Source organism: Ctenopharyngodon idella, chromosome 1, assembly GCF_019924925.1.
Source record: "Ctenopharyngodon idella isolate HZGC_01 chromosome 1, HZGC01, whole genome shotgun sequence".
NCBI lineage: Eukaryota > Metazoa > Chordata > Actinopteri > Cypriniformes > Xenocyprididae > Ctenopharyngodon > Ctenopharyngodon idella.
This window is the reverse complement of record NC_067220.1, coordinates 18405368-18419011: the sequence shown is the minus strand read 5'-3', so window position 1 is coordinate 18419011 and position 13644 is coordinate 18405368. Positions and strand designations below refer to the sequence as shown.

The 13644-nt window shown below is 35.5% G+C and overlaps 2 protein-coding genes and 1 non-coding gene across 11 annotated transcripts in view; 1 reads left to right on the top strand and 2 right to left on the bottom strand.

Moving 5' to 3' along the window:
* Positions 1–150: 150 nt before the first annotated feature.
* Positions 151–224, top strand: trnai-aau (transfer RNA isoleucine (anticodon AAU)). Its single transcript has one exon. It is a non-coding gene; the product is annotated as a tRNA-Ile (tRNA).
* A 125-nt stretch (positions 225–349) lies between these two features.
* On the bottom strand, positions 350–4474 carry exosc9 (exosome component 9). Its single transcript, XM_051892490.1, has 12 exons — positions 4304–4474; positions 4099–4193; positions 3834–3953; positions 3641–3743; positions 2930–3067; positions 2755–2837; positions 2403–2535; positions 2163–2251; positions 1118–1264; positions 796–914; positions 591–654; positions 350–479 (listed from the first exon to the last, which is right to left on the bottom strand). The coding sequence occupies exons 1-12, from the start codon at positions 4367–4369 to the stop codon at positions 455–457; spliced, it is 1182 nt and encodes a 393-aa protein (XP_051748450.1). The 5' UTR covers positions 4370–4474; the 3' UTR covers positions 350–454.
* A 4902-nt stretch (positions 4475–9376) lies between these two features.
* limch1a (LIM and calponin homology domains 1a) overlaps positions 9377–13644 on the bottom strand; it is a 63763-nt gene continuing 59495 nt past the window's right edge. For all 9 annotated transcript variants that reach the window (XM_051899007.1, XM_051898983.1, XM_051899015.1 and 6 more), the window contains one exon: positions 9377–11965. In XM_051899007.1, the coding sequence (XP_051754967.1) occupies positions 11940–11965 (26 nt within the window). In that variant the 3' untranslated portion in view covers positions 9377–11939. The remainder of the gene's footprint in view (positions 11966–13644) is intronic.

The following is a 13644-nucleotide window of genomic DNA, read 5'->3' as shown; positions in this document are numbered from 1 at the left end:
ATATTTATGAAATTTACTAAATAGGCACGAGGAGAATAGACTGGGAGAAGTATATTTTTCAAGATAAATCTAAAAAGTATGTTCTTCAAGATACATCAAAATCTGTGGCATTAAGTTTGTTAGCTCATGTGCCTGCGCTTTGAAACAGTTGGCCGGTTAGCTCAGTTGGTTAGAGCGTGGTGCTAATAACGCCAAGGTCGCGGGTTCGATCCCCGTACTGGCCAATCATTTATTTATGCAACTTACAAGCACGTGTTTATGATTTCACGTGTGAAACATCTTAAATCCCAAGTTCAAACATTTGTACTTGTTCTTTTCATTTCACTTTAATAACTCAAAAACAAAAGAATTTCATTTTTTCACATTTTATTTTGTAATACAAAAAATATCAAATAGTGTCCAGTGGTATGGGAGTCTGACATATAAACATTTCTTTCCTCTGCAGTACTGAAGCTCATTTTTGATTCTTCTTGGATTTCCTTAAAAAGGATTAGATTTGGTTATATCACACAGTATAAGGGTATGCATTATGTGGGTATGTTGTACTTTTATGAGTGAGGTAAGAGAACAGATTTATTGACTTTACTCACTGGGCTTCTTCATTAAGAATGACAACTTCCTCCTCTTCACTGTCTGAGATTATCATCACTTCATCTGCACGGACACACACACACACACACACACACACAAATACATTTTTGAGCAGACCATTTCTCCTCAGATTTTAGAACAAACATATATAGTGTGTTTATTACTCTACAGCACAAAAACACACAAGTCTCACACACAATGTACCTGTTTTTCTGTCCTCTGTCAGAGGCTCATCCTCTTCATCCTCATCAAGTCCCCATGAGTTCACAATGCCCTCACCTACCTGTGCAGTTCCCGTAGCAACAAGAACAGGAGAGGGAACACTGGCTCTGGGGTTAAGGAGTAATATTTGGGTAAAATAATTTACCTGGCACACCAACACAATATTCATTATGTATTCTACAATGAGACATCACTCTGCTTTTTCTGCGTTCCTAAACAAGATATTAAAACATTCTCAATCAACATGAGTTTTTCTAAAACTGGCAATTCCCCATGTTCCCATGTTATATGGGCATTCAGATACACTTCTGTGGTAGGTTCTGTTCTGTTCACAATGTCATTGGCTGTCTCTTTAACATCTGTCATCTCCACCGGGGCTTCGTCTCTCTTAAGGGTTGTGATTCGCTCTTTGGGCATGGACTCAGCAAAGCCAAACTTTCCACCCTCCTTTCTAAAAAAAAAACAAGGGTTAAATTAAAGGGTAATTTAATATAAATGTATGATATAAATTTAAATTATTCCACTGCTTTATATTTGCTGTATAATATGACACAAAAGGGCTTTTCACACTTCGCTTAACCCTGGGTTATCCTCATTCTAAACACTGCTTTTTACCCCGGGTAAAGGAACATTTCTCACTTGTAATTTAGAAGCGGTGTTCACAGCTTTTACCCTGGGGTTTTGAAACCCTGCTCCGCTTTTCCAGTGTTAACCCCGTATTGCGGTGCCGAACTTGTACAGTGTAAAACAATGCACACTGGATGTTACAGCTAAACGCTTAGCAACAGACAACCAATTGCATACTCATATTTGCCTACTTTGGACAGTCATGGAAACCCTGCGCATTGTATATAAACAGTAAATTCAGCATTTGAGAGGGAAAATGTCAAATGCTGACAGAAACCACGACAATTTGAGTGAAGAAGAGACCGTTTCATTCTTACCTTTATAGTCCGAAATGTCCATTCAGTATAAAATCGATAGTACAGTCGGCAAAAGGAGGATGCGCAGGATGTAAACAGGTCGCATGCTGCGTTTATCCAATCAATAACACAGACACCGCAAATATGCAAATAAGAACGTTAACCCGGGGTTTAAGAATGTAGAATGTGAAACGTCAGCTTATGAATACCCAGGAATTATTTTTAACCCCAGGTAAAGTATGGGCAGTGTGACATGAAGCAAGATAACCCAGGATTCCGTTTACCCAAGGTTTAGAATGACCCAGGGTTAACTATTTTAAGTGTGAAAAGCCCTATAGAGTGATAAAAGGTCAAGATCAAATTCTAATATTTATCTTTTTTTTTTCTTTTTCTTTTTTTTTAAATCATCTTAAACTGCACACATACCTGATTTTTTTGTCATTCTCCAAGGCTTTGTTAATGAGCTCTGTAATTTCAGAAACTTTTACACTTGCTATTTTGCTGCATCTTAAAACCTGCAGAAAAACAAAATGTCTATATGATTATACTACAGTGCATGAAAATGTACAGATTCATAGTAAAAAACAGTTTTATGTGATAAATCAATGCAATCAACTAAAAATAAGTCAAATTAGACTAAAGAAATGATCTAACACACACTCTTACCTGGTCTTTCAGTAGCATGATCCCTCCACTGGACTGAATGGAGCAGATCTCCTGATGTTTGTTCATGGCTATCACCAACAATCCATCCTTCACTCGCTCTTCTCGTTCACAAGGGTCCACGAGCAAATACGAGCTTAGGAAGGAATAACGAGTAAACAAAGATTGTAGAAAAATCATTTCTCTTATGTCAACTGAAAACTTAGCAATTACTGTAAACAACATCATTAACAGAAGAGAAAAACAACTCAATACAAAGTAGTATTTGCAATAAGTAAACTGCAGCGAGTTCTTTTTTCTAATTGCCTGCAAAATCAGATCAGTGAAGAGATTGTGTGCATGTGATGTTTCTTACCCCTGCAGGAAGAAAGCGAAGCTGACACATATGGGCATGTGATAAATGCTCAGAGGAATTGGATCTCTCTCCTCTGGACTGAACTGCTCAGAACATACACAAAAATATGGAATAAACCACTAATACGAAAGATATCATCTGCCAAATGAATCCATTCTGGGGTTTCAGGACTCACCACAGTAACATCTCGTCCCTGAATAGCGACGTCTGGCCGCCTAAAGTGTGAGAGTGCAGATATGGCAGCAATGCTTGCTGCATCCATCAGGTTTCCATCATGATTCAACACATGGACATCAACCCGTATCTGCCAAACCTGTCAAGAACAGAGGTATGGTGAGTGAAGGGATATTTCATGTGCCACATAGGATGAATTATTTGCTATGGTTTTTACTGAGAAGAAATTATGCTACCATTTAAAAGTTAGGGGTCTGTAAATTTTTTTTCTCATCAAGGCTGCATTTATTTGATCAAAAACAGCAATACTGTGTAATATTATTACAATCAAAAATAAGTGTTTTTTTATTTTAATATGAATTTTTATTTCATCATTCATTACTCTAGGTTTCAGCGTCATGTGATCCTTCAGAAATCATTGTAATATGCTGATTTGATGCTCAAGAAACATTTTATTATTATTAGTTGTGCTGCTTAATATGTTTGTGGAAACCGTGATACATTTTTCAGGATTCTTTGATGAATTGTAAATTCAAAAGAACAACATTTAATATAATTTTTGTAAAAATGTCTTTACTGCCACTTTTGATCAATTGAATGCATCCTTGTCAAATAAAAGTTTTAATTACATTCAAAAAAAAAAATTTTTTTACTGACCCCAAACTTTTGAATGATAATGTATATGTTATCATATGACAGGTATGTATATTACCTTTTCTCCTGAAACTACACATAGAGACTCGGTGTCTATGCATTTAGAATTCCTTAGACACCTCTCAAGCTGTCTGTTTAACACCACCAACAACTCTGACTGCCTACAGAACACAGAGAAACACACAGGGATTAGGAGGTAAGAAAACACACAATAGAATAATTTACATGACTGTGTGTGACTGAGTGCGAACCTGTTGGGCTCAAAGGCTGGTGATGCCATGGGAGACAATTCCAAATTAAAAAACATGATGCCTTCTGTGGGACGTGAATCTTTTGGAGGGACCAACTCACAAGATACCTGACACAACACCCTGAAAAGAAAAACATATGTTCAAAATAGGATTTACCCAAAGTAGACTATCTTCTCCAAGATAGTAAGCAAGAGATTGTTTGTTATGACTTCAGCTCAGAATCGGTGGTTTGTAGTGTAATTGTTAAAGCAACTATAACTCATACCTTGTTTTTCCAAGTTCCACAATGCAGCAGCCATAATCGGTTCCAAAAGTGATTTTAATATTCCGGTAATCGTATGTCTGTCTCCCATCTAAGCGCTACAGCAAACAGATATATGGTTCAACTACTCAGCTAGAGTTGTGAATTATAGAATGACAATAATTACAAGCTTCCATTACTAATAATGACATAAAAAAGTGCAACTTACTTTTTTCTCTTCTATAGCTTTAAGAAGAAAAAGCCTCTCGCAGTTTGACAGCGGAGTATCCCTCATTTTGACAGCTTGAATATATCACATAAACAACTCGATTCAGCACTGCATCCTCTCACACGCTTCTTTCAGCGTAGAACCTGCGCAGTGTTATGACGTGAGTATAACGTTGGCGCACGGTATTTGCGTATGCACTAGAAAAGCGTGGTGAACGATGGCTCAGTTTTAGATTTGATAAAACATAAAACACAGTCCCGATCCATTTGTTTGAAATGTCCTGTTCCAACAACAACAACAACAACAACAACAACAACAACGACAACAAAAATTTAAAAACTCAAGATTAAATATAAAGCCTGATAAGTTTCACCATTGAAAATAATAAGGATATGGCTACAGAATTGATACAAGATGGAGTTGTATACATAAAAAAGAATTGTATTTTTGTAATAATAATAATAGTAAGAATAGTAATAGTAAGAAATGTATTACTTTGGTAAAATATTACCCCCGGCCCGATAAATATAGTTTTAAAAAAATACAAGAAATGCATTCAATTTTTTTTGTTAAAAAAAGTCTATTATTTGTTGTAGAATAGCCTATTTTATAGGCTACTTGTAGCTATTTGTAGACTGTTTTAACAAAATAAAAAAAAGTTCCAGATCAGCAGATCAACAAGCACGTGGGATCAGGAACTAGTTTACATTGTTGAGTTGTTATAACAACTATATAAGCCTATATTTCGAATATCTTGGTGATTTTATGTGTGCGTGAGAAACATTAGCTTATTCTGAATTTTGGTATGCAATTGCCTTTGAATTTATTATGTATTATTTTATTATTCATATAGCCTATGATATCCAGTTGTGAAACACTAATTTCATGAACTGCGATATTTTACGTCTTTTAACCGATAGATGAATCACTTTGTTGTAAGAAACGTCGAGGCATATGCCTACACAATGTTCTGTAAATGTGAAAAATGATTTATTAGAAATTACGCGTTTATTAAAAAAATAGACTGATTTATTAACCAGTCACCCTTTCAGTGCAACAATTTGGATCATTTGATGGGTCATAATCTCTTGCAGTCTGTAACCAAATAATGCTATTTATCATTTTATATAATTGGAAAGCTATTGTAAGCCCGAATGTGCCTGTGGCAAATTCACATGTACGCAGATGTCCCTTTTAAAAAACGCTGTTAATGGTACCAGCCGAACACGACTAATCAGGCAGCGTTGTATACTAATATTGTTCAGCTGGTGCTGTTGTGTAGGACTGTTGCTCTCATAACGTTATGATGGATGGGCTGCACACTCGCCAATCCTTTGAGCAGCTCAACGTGATACCCGCTTATTCAGCACAAAGACGCGTGGATATTTGCATCAAAACCCACTCTATCATCTCCTGACTCTTTTCCACCTACATATAAACATATAAACGACACAATAACTATTTGACCTAGTTCATGTCAAATGTCATGCAAGGTTCAAACTAAGTAAGATCAAATAAATGTGAATAGAGGCCTATAAAGCCTAAAAGAAACTTTAGGCTATACAAAATGTTTGGTTATGAATGACTTGCATATGTTCACAAGGGTTTTAGTCGCTAAAAGCAATCTGTATTTCCATTATCTGCATGCAATAACATGCATAATGTGCATTTCATGTTTTTGTTGTTGTTCTGAAACAGCTTACAACCTCATTATTTTTAGTCCTATTTTAACATGCAATGTGTGTAATATGGACTGTATAAAAGGCTACACTGTTGAATGAAAGAAAATGTCTGTCAATATATCTAATAACAGCAACATTTGAATGACAAATGTACAAACATTTCAGGTAAAAGGAATAGTAAAAAAAAAAAAAAAAAAATCACCTTCAGAAGTGTGGAGCGATCTTTTAATTTCTAAGACGACTAAATAAATACATATTTCCACATACGACAAATCAAAAAAAAAAAAAAAAAAAAAATGATATTATCAAAGTTATGACAACATATGTTTTTACATTGCCTTAACTCATCAAAATAAGTTGAGCAAGTTTCAACTTTTTTATGTTAGCCTAGACAAGATTCAACTCAATTTTTAAATTAAGTTGAAATGACTTAAACATCCAAGTTCATTGTACTTAAAAATTTAAGGCAGCAACTTTTTTTTTTTTTTTTTTTTTTTACAGTGTTATGTCTTGTTTAGAAACAATCTCAGGTTATTATTATAGGCCTATTCACAGTTTGTGGTAGGTTATGGGAAACAACAGAGATTTGCTTTTTAACTTTTACCTAAAAAAAAATGTTGTATGCATAGGCTAATACGCAACATTTTGTAGGCCTATGCAAAATATAGATACATTTGTAAGGCTATATAATGGATCATTAGGCTGCTGGATGATATGATGCAGGTGGAGGCAGAGATGATGGAGAGACATGTCAAAAGCATAATACAATGAGACCCATAGCCACGTGTCAGTAACCGACTTAATCAGCTGAACTTCGGGGCTAATAAAAGCCACAGAGCTCTCGCATAAGAACAGTTCAGAGGACTGCACCAGAGAGACTTTGTGAGTGGCCTACTACAATACTTATGATGGAGTACAGCTACCTAACATCTACTGCATACGAGTCTGGGATGGACACTGGACGAACTTCTAGCCGCTCCACAGAGTTCAGCTCCTGCAGTCAGCCCTTCAGTTTTCAATATAACAGGTGCAATTTAGGTAACACAAGCAGTTGCCATTTCATTGCGCCCAGTTCTCATCAACCCTCACACTACATAACAGGTTGGTCTATGCTTTAATCATATTAATCAGTATATTGCATTAATTAAGGATGTAATTATTTGCATTTGACTAAGATTTAAAACTTAAAAGAGCTATAACCCTTTCAACTACAGAAAAAAAAACCTTTTAACTAAAAAGGATCCTGAAAAAGTAGCCTACCCTTACGAAAAAGAAGTTTATTCAAGTGTGCTATTAGTATACTTCTTTTAAACTAAAAAATAAGAAAGTATACTTCCAGTCTACTTTTTATATACTTCTCAGAAATATACATTAAGTACTTCTGAGAAATATACTTTAAATTGCACTTAAGTACACTTGACTTATACTGACAGAGAAGTCTAAGTATATTTGGCCTATACTTGGACTCAGTCTTTTAGGAACAAAGTGGTATACTTAAAGTGCAAAAATAATATATAAAAAGTAAACTATAAGTGTGATGTCATGTTCACTTAAAGAAAACTTACAAGTTACTTAAACTAAATTAGTGGTTTACTGAGAGTATATTTCAAAGTGTACTTTTTATATACTAAAAATGTACTACTAGTATTAAAATAGTAAACTACTAGTATACTTACAACAGAAACGTAGCTGTGAACTAGTTGTGTACTTAAAGTTTACTACTGTTACTCTTTTAGTACACTTAAATGTATACTTCTATTGGACCAATTTAGTCCCAAGCGGAATTAAAATAGTACACTTACAAGTTTACTAGTACATTGATACTAGTATACTTACTACATAAAGTATACTTAAAAAAATACTTGAACATTACTTTGGTATACTTCAAGTATACTAGTTTTTCGTAAGGGTATCACGATTTCCACCAAAAATATCAAGCTGCATAACTGTTTTAACTAATTATAAAATATTTCTTGAGCACCAAATAAGCATATTAAAATGACTTCTGACGGCTCACTGAAGACCGGAGTAATAATGACTAATTTTATTTAATTTCCAGTTCATCACAATCTTTTGAGTTATGAACGAGGCGTCCAGGAGAGACGCAAACAAAGACGCGTGCGCACCATCTTCACCAGCGCGCAGCTGAAAGCGCTCGAGCGCGTGTTCTCACTGACTCATTATCCAGACATCTACACGCGAGAAGAGCTCGCGCAGGAGATCCATCTTACTGAAGCTCGAGTTCAGGTATATGTTCTTCTGTTTTTACTTTATGTTCCGTTTGGGATCTGAGAGTTCAAGACCCCCTTCATTACCGTAGAAACGATTATAAACAAGAGCTTATTTTTTGTTACCATTTTTTTTTTTTTTTTTTTTTTAGAATTTTAGAGAACATCAATGAGCAGGCTAAAGGATAAGAAATAACATGTTTTTACATGTTCAGAGGTAGAATATTAATATATGATAGCCATATAACCTATTTTTAATTGATCATAAATATCTAATAGTGCTGGTTGTGTACTATTGTATCTGACAAAGTGTTCTAGGGCTAGTTGTCGTCAAAACACAAATTACGCTGAAATGAAATCTTCTGAACCACTATACATGCATGTATAACAGTGATTAAGCTTTAGTAGGTCAGGCGAATTTAAAGTAGGCTATATTTATTTAAAAAAGGGTATACTTTATTTTATTTTATTTTATTCAGGTCTGGTTCCAGAACAGACGCGCTAAATTTCGTAAACAGGAGCGCGCGGCCACGTGGATTGAGTCACCATCTAAAGTGCACAGTTCGCCTTCTCATGACAGCTCCAAAACAATGACGGTTCCTGACCCAGACAGCACACAACCCACTCTTACCCTAACCGAAAACCAGAAACAGGACAGCAGGGGTCTCAGAGAGGGCCAAGCTCCAGAAGAACTGGCCTTGTTAGGCGAAACTTCTCTTGAAGCACAGAGGTCAAGCCGTCACCAAACTCACTGTGCAGCTACTGCCTGCATGTGTTGAGCAGTGAAAGACATGATGTGCCATTTCAAACATCACTGTTTAGATCTCAGTTAGTACCATTACCTAACCTTATTTATGTTATTTATCTGTTAGGATCTCATGTAAGAGGTCATACATATTCTGTGATGACCAACAATGCTTGGGAAAACAACAACAAAGAAAGTTTGTATAGATATGGGAGACATGCTAAAATGATCTTTTTTTATTGTTTTGAATTCATGCAGTTGGGTAGAAAAATCATTCCATATACTGTAATCTTTTATTGCTTTTTGTTCTGAAAGAGAGAGTTTTGCTCCAGTGATTTATACCATATTTAGACTAACAACTAATATCATGTGACAAAAACTGCACATTTCCCCCCTTAAAATTACAAACACAAGCAGGTGGATCGAATGCAACTGCATTTAAAATAGTTTATTATGGTTTATTTAAAAACATACACTTGCTATAAAAGCCATTGCATTTCAGCGTCTCGTAGGTTGTCTTATATCGCTCATTTTTAAAAGGGTATAATAAATACAGAATATGAAATGTATCTGTCACACACATCTCACTCATCCTTGGCTAATCTTTCCAGTAATTATTATTGCCTTACTTTTGTTTCAGTTCATATTCTTACAATGCCACAAAATAAAACAAATGATATAGAAGCAAAAGTCAAAACCCCCCGGATCTAAATGATGATGTCTTTTAATCAAATTTCAAATATTAACAGAAAGCAAAAGCAGAAGTTATAAAAGCAGGAATTATATGCTATTTTTGCTGAATGTAATCTGTCGTTTCTTGTATTTGAAATTTCAATGACATTAGGAATTCCACTGAATATGAAATCCTTGATTTAGATGAATATAAATATGGCTATTTAACAATTTTACATCTCTAAATGCACATGAAATGAGTGAAAAGCTTACAAAGGGTGTGCTTTTCATTTTTAAATCTCTTGCTCGCACATTCATAGAGTGTTTGAATAAAGTACAAGGGTAAAAGCAGAGTGCTCAGTGCATATGCATAATACTCTCACCAATACACATTGGTAACTTGAAGCTTTGGATGCAAGGACACTAGACATTATCTAGGAGCGCATTTCTAAGGCACAACATTGCAGAAGAGAGAAAGGCAACAGAACACATAAAAACCGACTTTAACTCAATATTTTTAAAAGCTAACAAAGGGTTACACTTTACATTACAGTGCTTAAGTTATTACATAAAATATGTTTGATTACGTAGAGCTGCTTTGCACACTGTTAATGTTATTCATTTTAGTAGCATGTAATGTATGTGTAACATTGACATTGTAATGTAAAGCGTCACCAAGGAAGGTTTCTGGGATCATGCAATTTTCTTACCATTCAAATGCAGAGCCAAACATAAATATTAATAACAAAGTTTGAAAAATAATCGAATGGAAATGTAAGATCTACCTGCTAGCAACATGCTGTCTACATGGGTTGTTAAACAATGCTGCACAAATAAAGTATCAAACCCCTCACTTATCAAACAAGATAAAACAGGCAATGCAAAATGGAAGAAGGAATAGAACATTAAATCAAATCCACTCCAGTTCATGAAGACATTTGTTTTTTTCAAACCATAAATAAAGGTAATGGACAATCTTATCAGTATTCATTTCATGTTGTCAGTTAAGGCATCAGGACAAATCAGCTAAGCCTAAGAGTCGCACATCATGCGTTCGTCTGTTAGTACAACAACGGTTGCCTAACATTTATTAATAATGTGAGAGACCTGCAAGACCTTTACAAAAACTGAGATTATTTATTATTAATAAAATAACAGATGCAAAATTTTCTTGGATGAAAAATGGACGTTTGTGCTACCTCACAATAGAAATGGATTCAGTCACACTCTACATTACAGTGCCCATGTTACAATGTACAAGTATTTGAGTAATACTAAAAGTTCGTTTGTGGAAGTTTTTTAATTCCGTGTCAGTATAGTAGTCTAAATAAGTACGTGAATGCAGGTGCTTCTAGCTACACACCCTTAGTAGTGTATGTACCATACTGTGACATTCATTTCACACTTTTAAGAGCCCTCAAAAAATGTCACTGGCAAAAATATCCACCAAAATGAAAGATCTTCCATTTATAAGTTGCTTGTTTTTGTCAGAATACATTGCTACTTTTGAATGGCAAAAGATGTTTTTTGCTTTCATAATGGTGTAAGCCTTGACCCCTTGGCTTTTACAGTCAGTTTTCTTCTGTCATGGCAGAGAAAATGTCTGAAGAGAATCTTGCAGAGAATTTAGATCTTATATTATAGATCTTATTTCTTATATTTAGTTTTGGAGTGTGTTGCAGCCATCAAAATTTGTTTATATTTAAAAATACAATTAAGCTGGTCAAATTTTCTTTGTACTTTTAAAGGTTAAAGAGAATTAACAAATCCCACATTTTTGATTTTATTGCATTTTACAAAATATCCCAACTTTTCTGGAAATGGGGATGTATTTGGGTTAAAATGGCACAGGCATTTGACATTATCTCTATCGCCCCATTAAGTACTGAGGTTTGTTGCTGATGCATTTAAACAAGACCGCACGTCTGCATTTGCATACCGTATATTTCTGGCCTTATTGCTATTTCAATGTGTGTAACATGGCCACTGTGAGGTAAAGTGCCACCAGTACTTCTCATTCTAAAGTGTAAAACTAACTGTACGAACAGACTCACTGTAATATATTTTATGGACTCTTTTATCATGTCGTATTTCAGCGAGCACAAAAAACAGTCAGTCAAACGAAGTCCAGAGGAAAACCCATCATGCGTTCAGGATTCCAGTTTTGACGTTAATGTCTATGCTTGATTGTGCTGTAAGGAAAATAGTTGGAAATGTTGTAGAAACATAAAATCCATTCTTCTTGGGTCTGGTCCTGGCTTGGTTTAACCTGATTTCGGTTCTGTTTCCTTGTCAGAAGTGCAGAGGCATCACAATGTAGTTGGCTGGCCAGCAGCTGTGAGGAAGGAGGAGCGCATTAAAACTGGGCTGAAAATTGTCTTGAAAATATGAATTGTATCGTTTTACTCGTCCCAGACCCAGGGGACTTTAAAGGATTAGTTCACTTCAGAATTCAAATTTCCTGATAATTTACTCACCCCCATGTCATCCAAGATGTTTATGTCTTTCTTTCTTTGTTTAGTCGAAAAGAAATTAAAGGAACACTCCACTTTTTTTGAAAATAGACTCATTTTCCAACTCCCCTAGAGTTAAACAGTTGAGTTTTACCGTTTTCGAATCCATTCAGCCGATCTCCGGGTCTGGCAGTAGCACTTTTAGCTGCAGCTTAGCATAGATCATTGAATCTGATTAGACCGTTAGCATCTTGCTCAAAAATTACCAAAGAGTTTCGATATTTTTCCTATTTAAAACTTGACTCTTCTGTAGTTACATCGTGTACCAAGACCAACGGAAAATGAAAAGTTGCGATTTTCTAGGCCGATATGGCTAGGAACTATACTCTCATTCTGGCGTAATAATCAAGGAACTTTGATGTCGTACCATGTGTGCAGTAGGCGCAATGATATTGACAAGTTCCTTGATTATTATACCGGAATGAGAGTATAGTTCCTAGCCATATCGGCCTAGAAAATCTCAACTTTTCATTTTCCGTTGGTCTTGGTACACGATGTAACTACAGAAGAGTCAAGTTTTAAATAGGAAAAATATCGAAACTCTTTGGTCATTTTTGAGCGAGATGCTAACGGTCTAATCAGATTCAATGAACTATGCTAAGCTATGCTAAAAGTGGTACCGCCAGACCCGGAGATCGGCTGAATGGATTCGAAAATGGTAAAACTCAACTGTTTAACTCTAGGGGAGTTGGAAAATGAGCGTATTTTCAAAAAAAGTGGAGTGTTTCTTTAAGGTTTTTGAGGAAAACATTCCAGGATTTTTCTCCATATAGTGGACTTCAACAATGTTCAATGGGTTGATAGTCCAAAATGCAGTTTAAATGCAGCTTCAAAGGGCTCTACACGATCCCAGCCGAGGAATAAGGGTCTTGTCTAGTGAAACAATCAGTCATTTTCTAAAAAAAAAAAAAATTATATACTTTTTAACCACAAGTGCTCATCTTGCACTAGCTCTGCGATACACCACGCATTACGTAATCACGTTGGAAAGGTCACGCGTGACGTAGGCGGAAGTACCGATCCGGTGTCTACAAAAGCGAACGTGCAAAGACTAAGTCAAACGCCCTTTGAAAAAAAAGGTGATGTTGGACGATTTTGAAGTTGGATGGAGTTTTTCGCCCTGCCGCAGTACTTCCACCTATGTCACGTATGACCATTCCAACGTGATTACGTAATGCATGGTGCATCGCAGAGCTAGTGGAAGATGAGCATTTGTAGTTAAAAGGTATATACATTTTTATTTATTTTTTTAAAATGACCATTCGTTTTACTAGACAAGACCCTTTTCCTCAGCTGGGATCGTGTAGAGCTCTTTGAAGCTGCACTGAAACTGCAATTTGGACCTTCAACCCGTTGTAACCCCAGTGAAGTCCACTATATATGGAGAAAAATCCTGGAATGTTTTCCTCAAAAACTTTAATTTCTTTTCGACTGAAGAAAGAAAGACATAAACATCTTGAATGACATTGTGGTGAGTAAATTATCAGGAAATTTTAATTCT

Coding starts and splice junctions, on each gene's coding strand:
- exosc9 (XM_051892490.1), bottom strand. CDS start 4,369: ATGAGGGATACTCCGCTGTCAAACTGCGAGAGGCTTTTTCTTCTTAAA. Junction 3,954..4,098: donor GTGGAACTTGGAAAAACAAG/GTATGAGTTATA, acceptor TTTTCTTTTCAG/GGTGTTGTGTCAGGTATCTT. Junction 3,068..3,640: donor GTGTAGTTTCAGGAGAAAAG/GTAATATACATA, acceptor TGTTCTTGACAG/GTTTGGCAGATACGGGTTGA.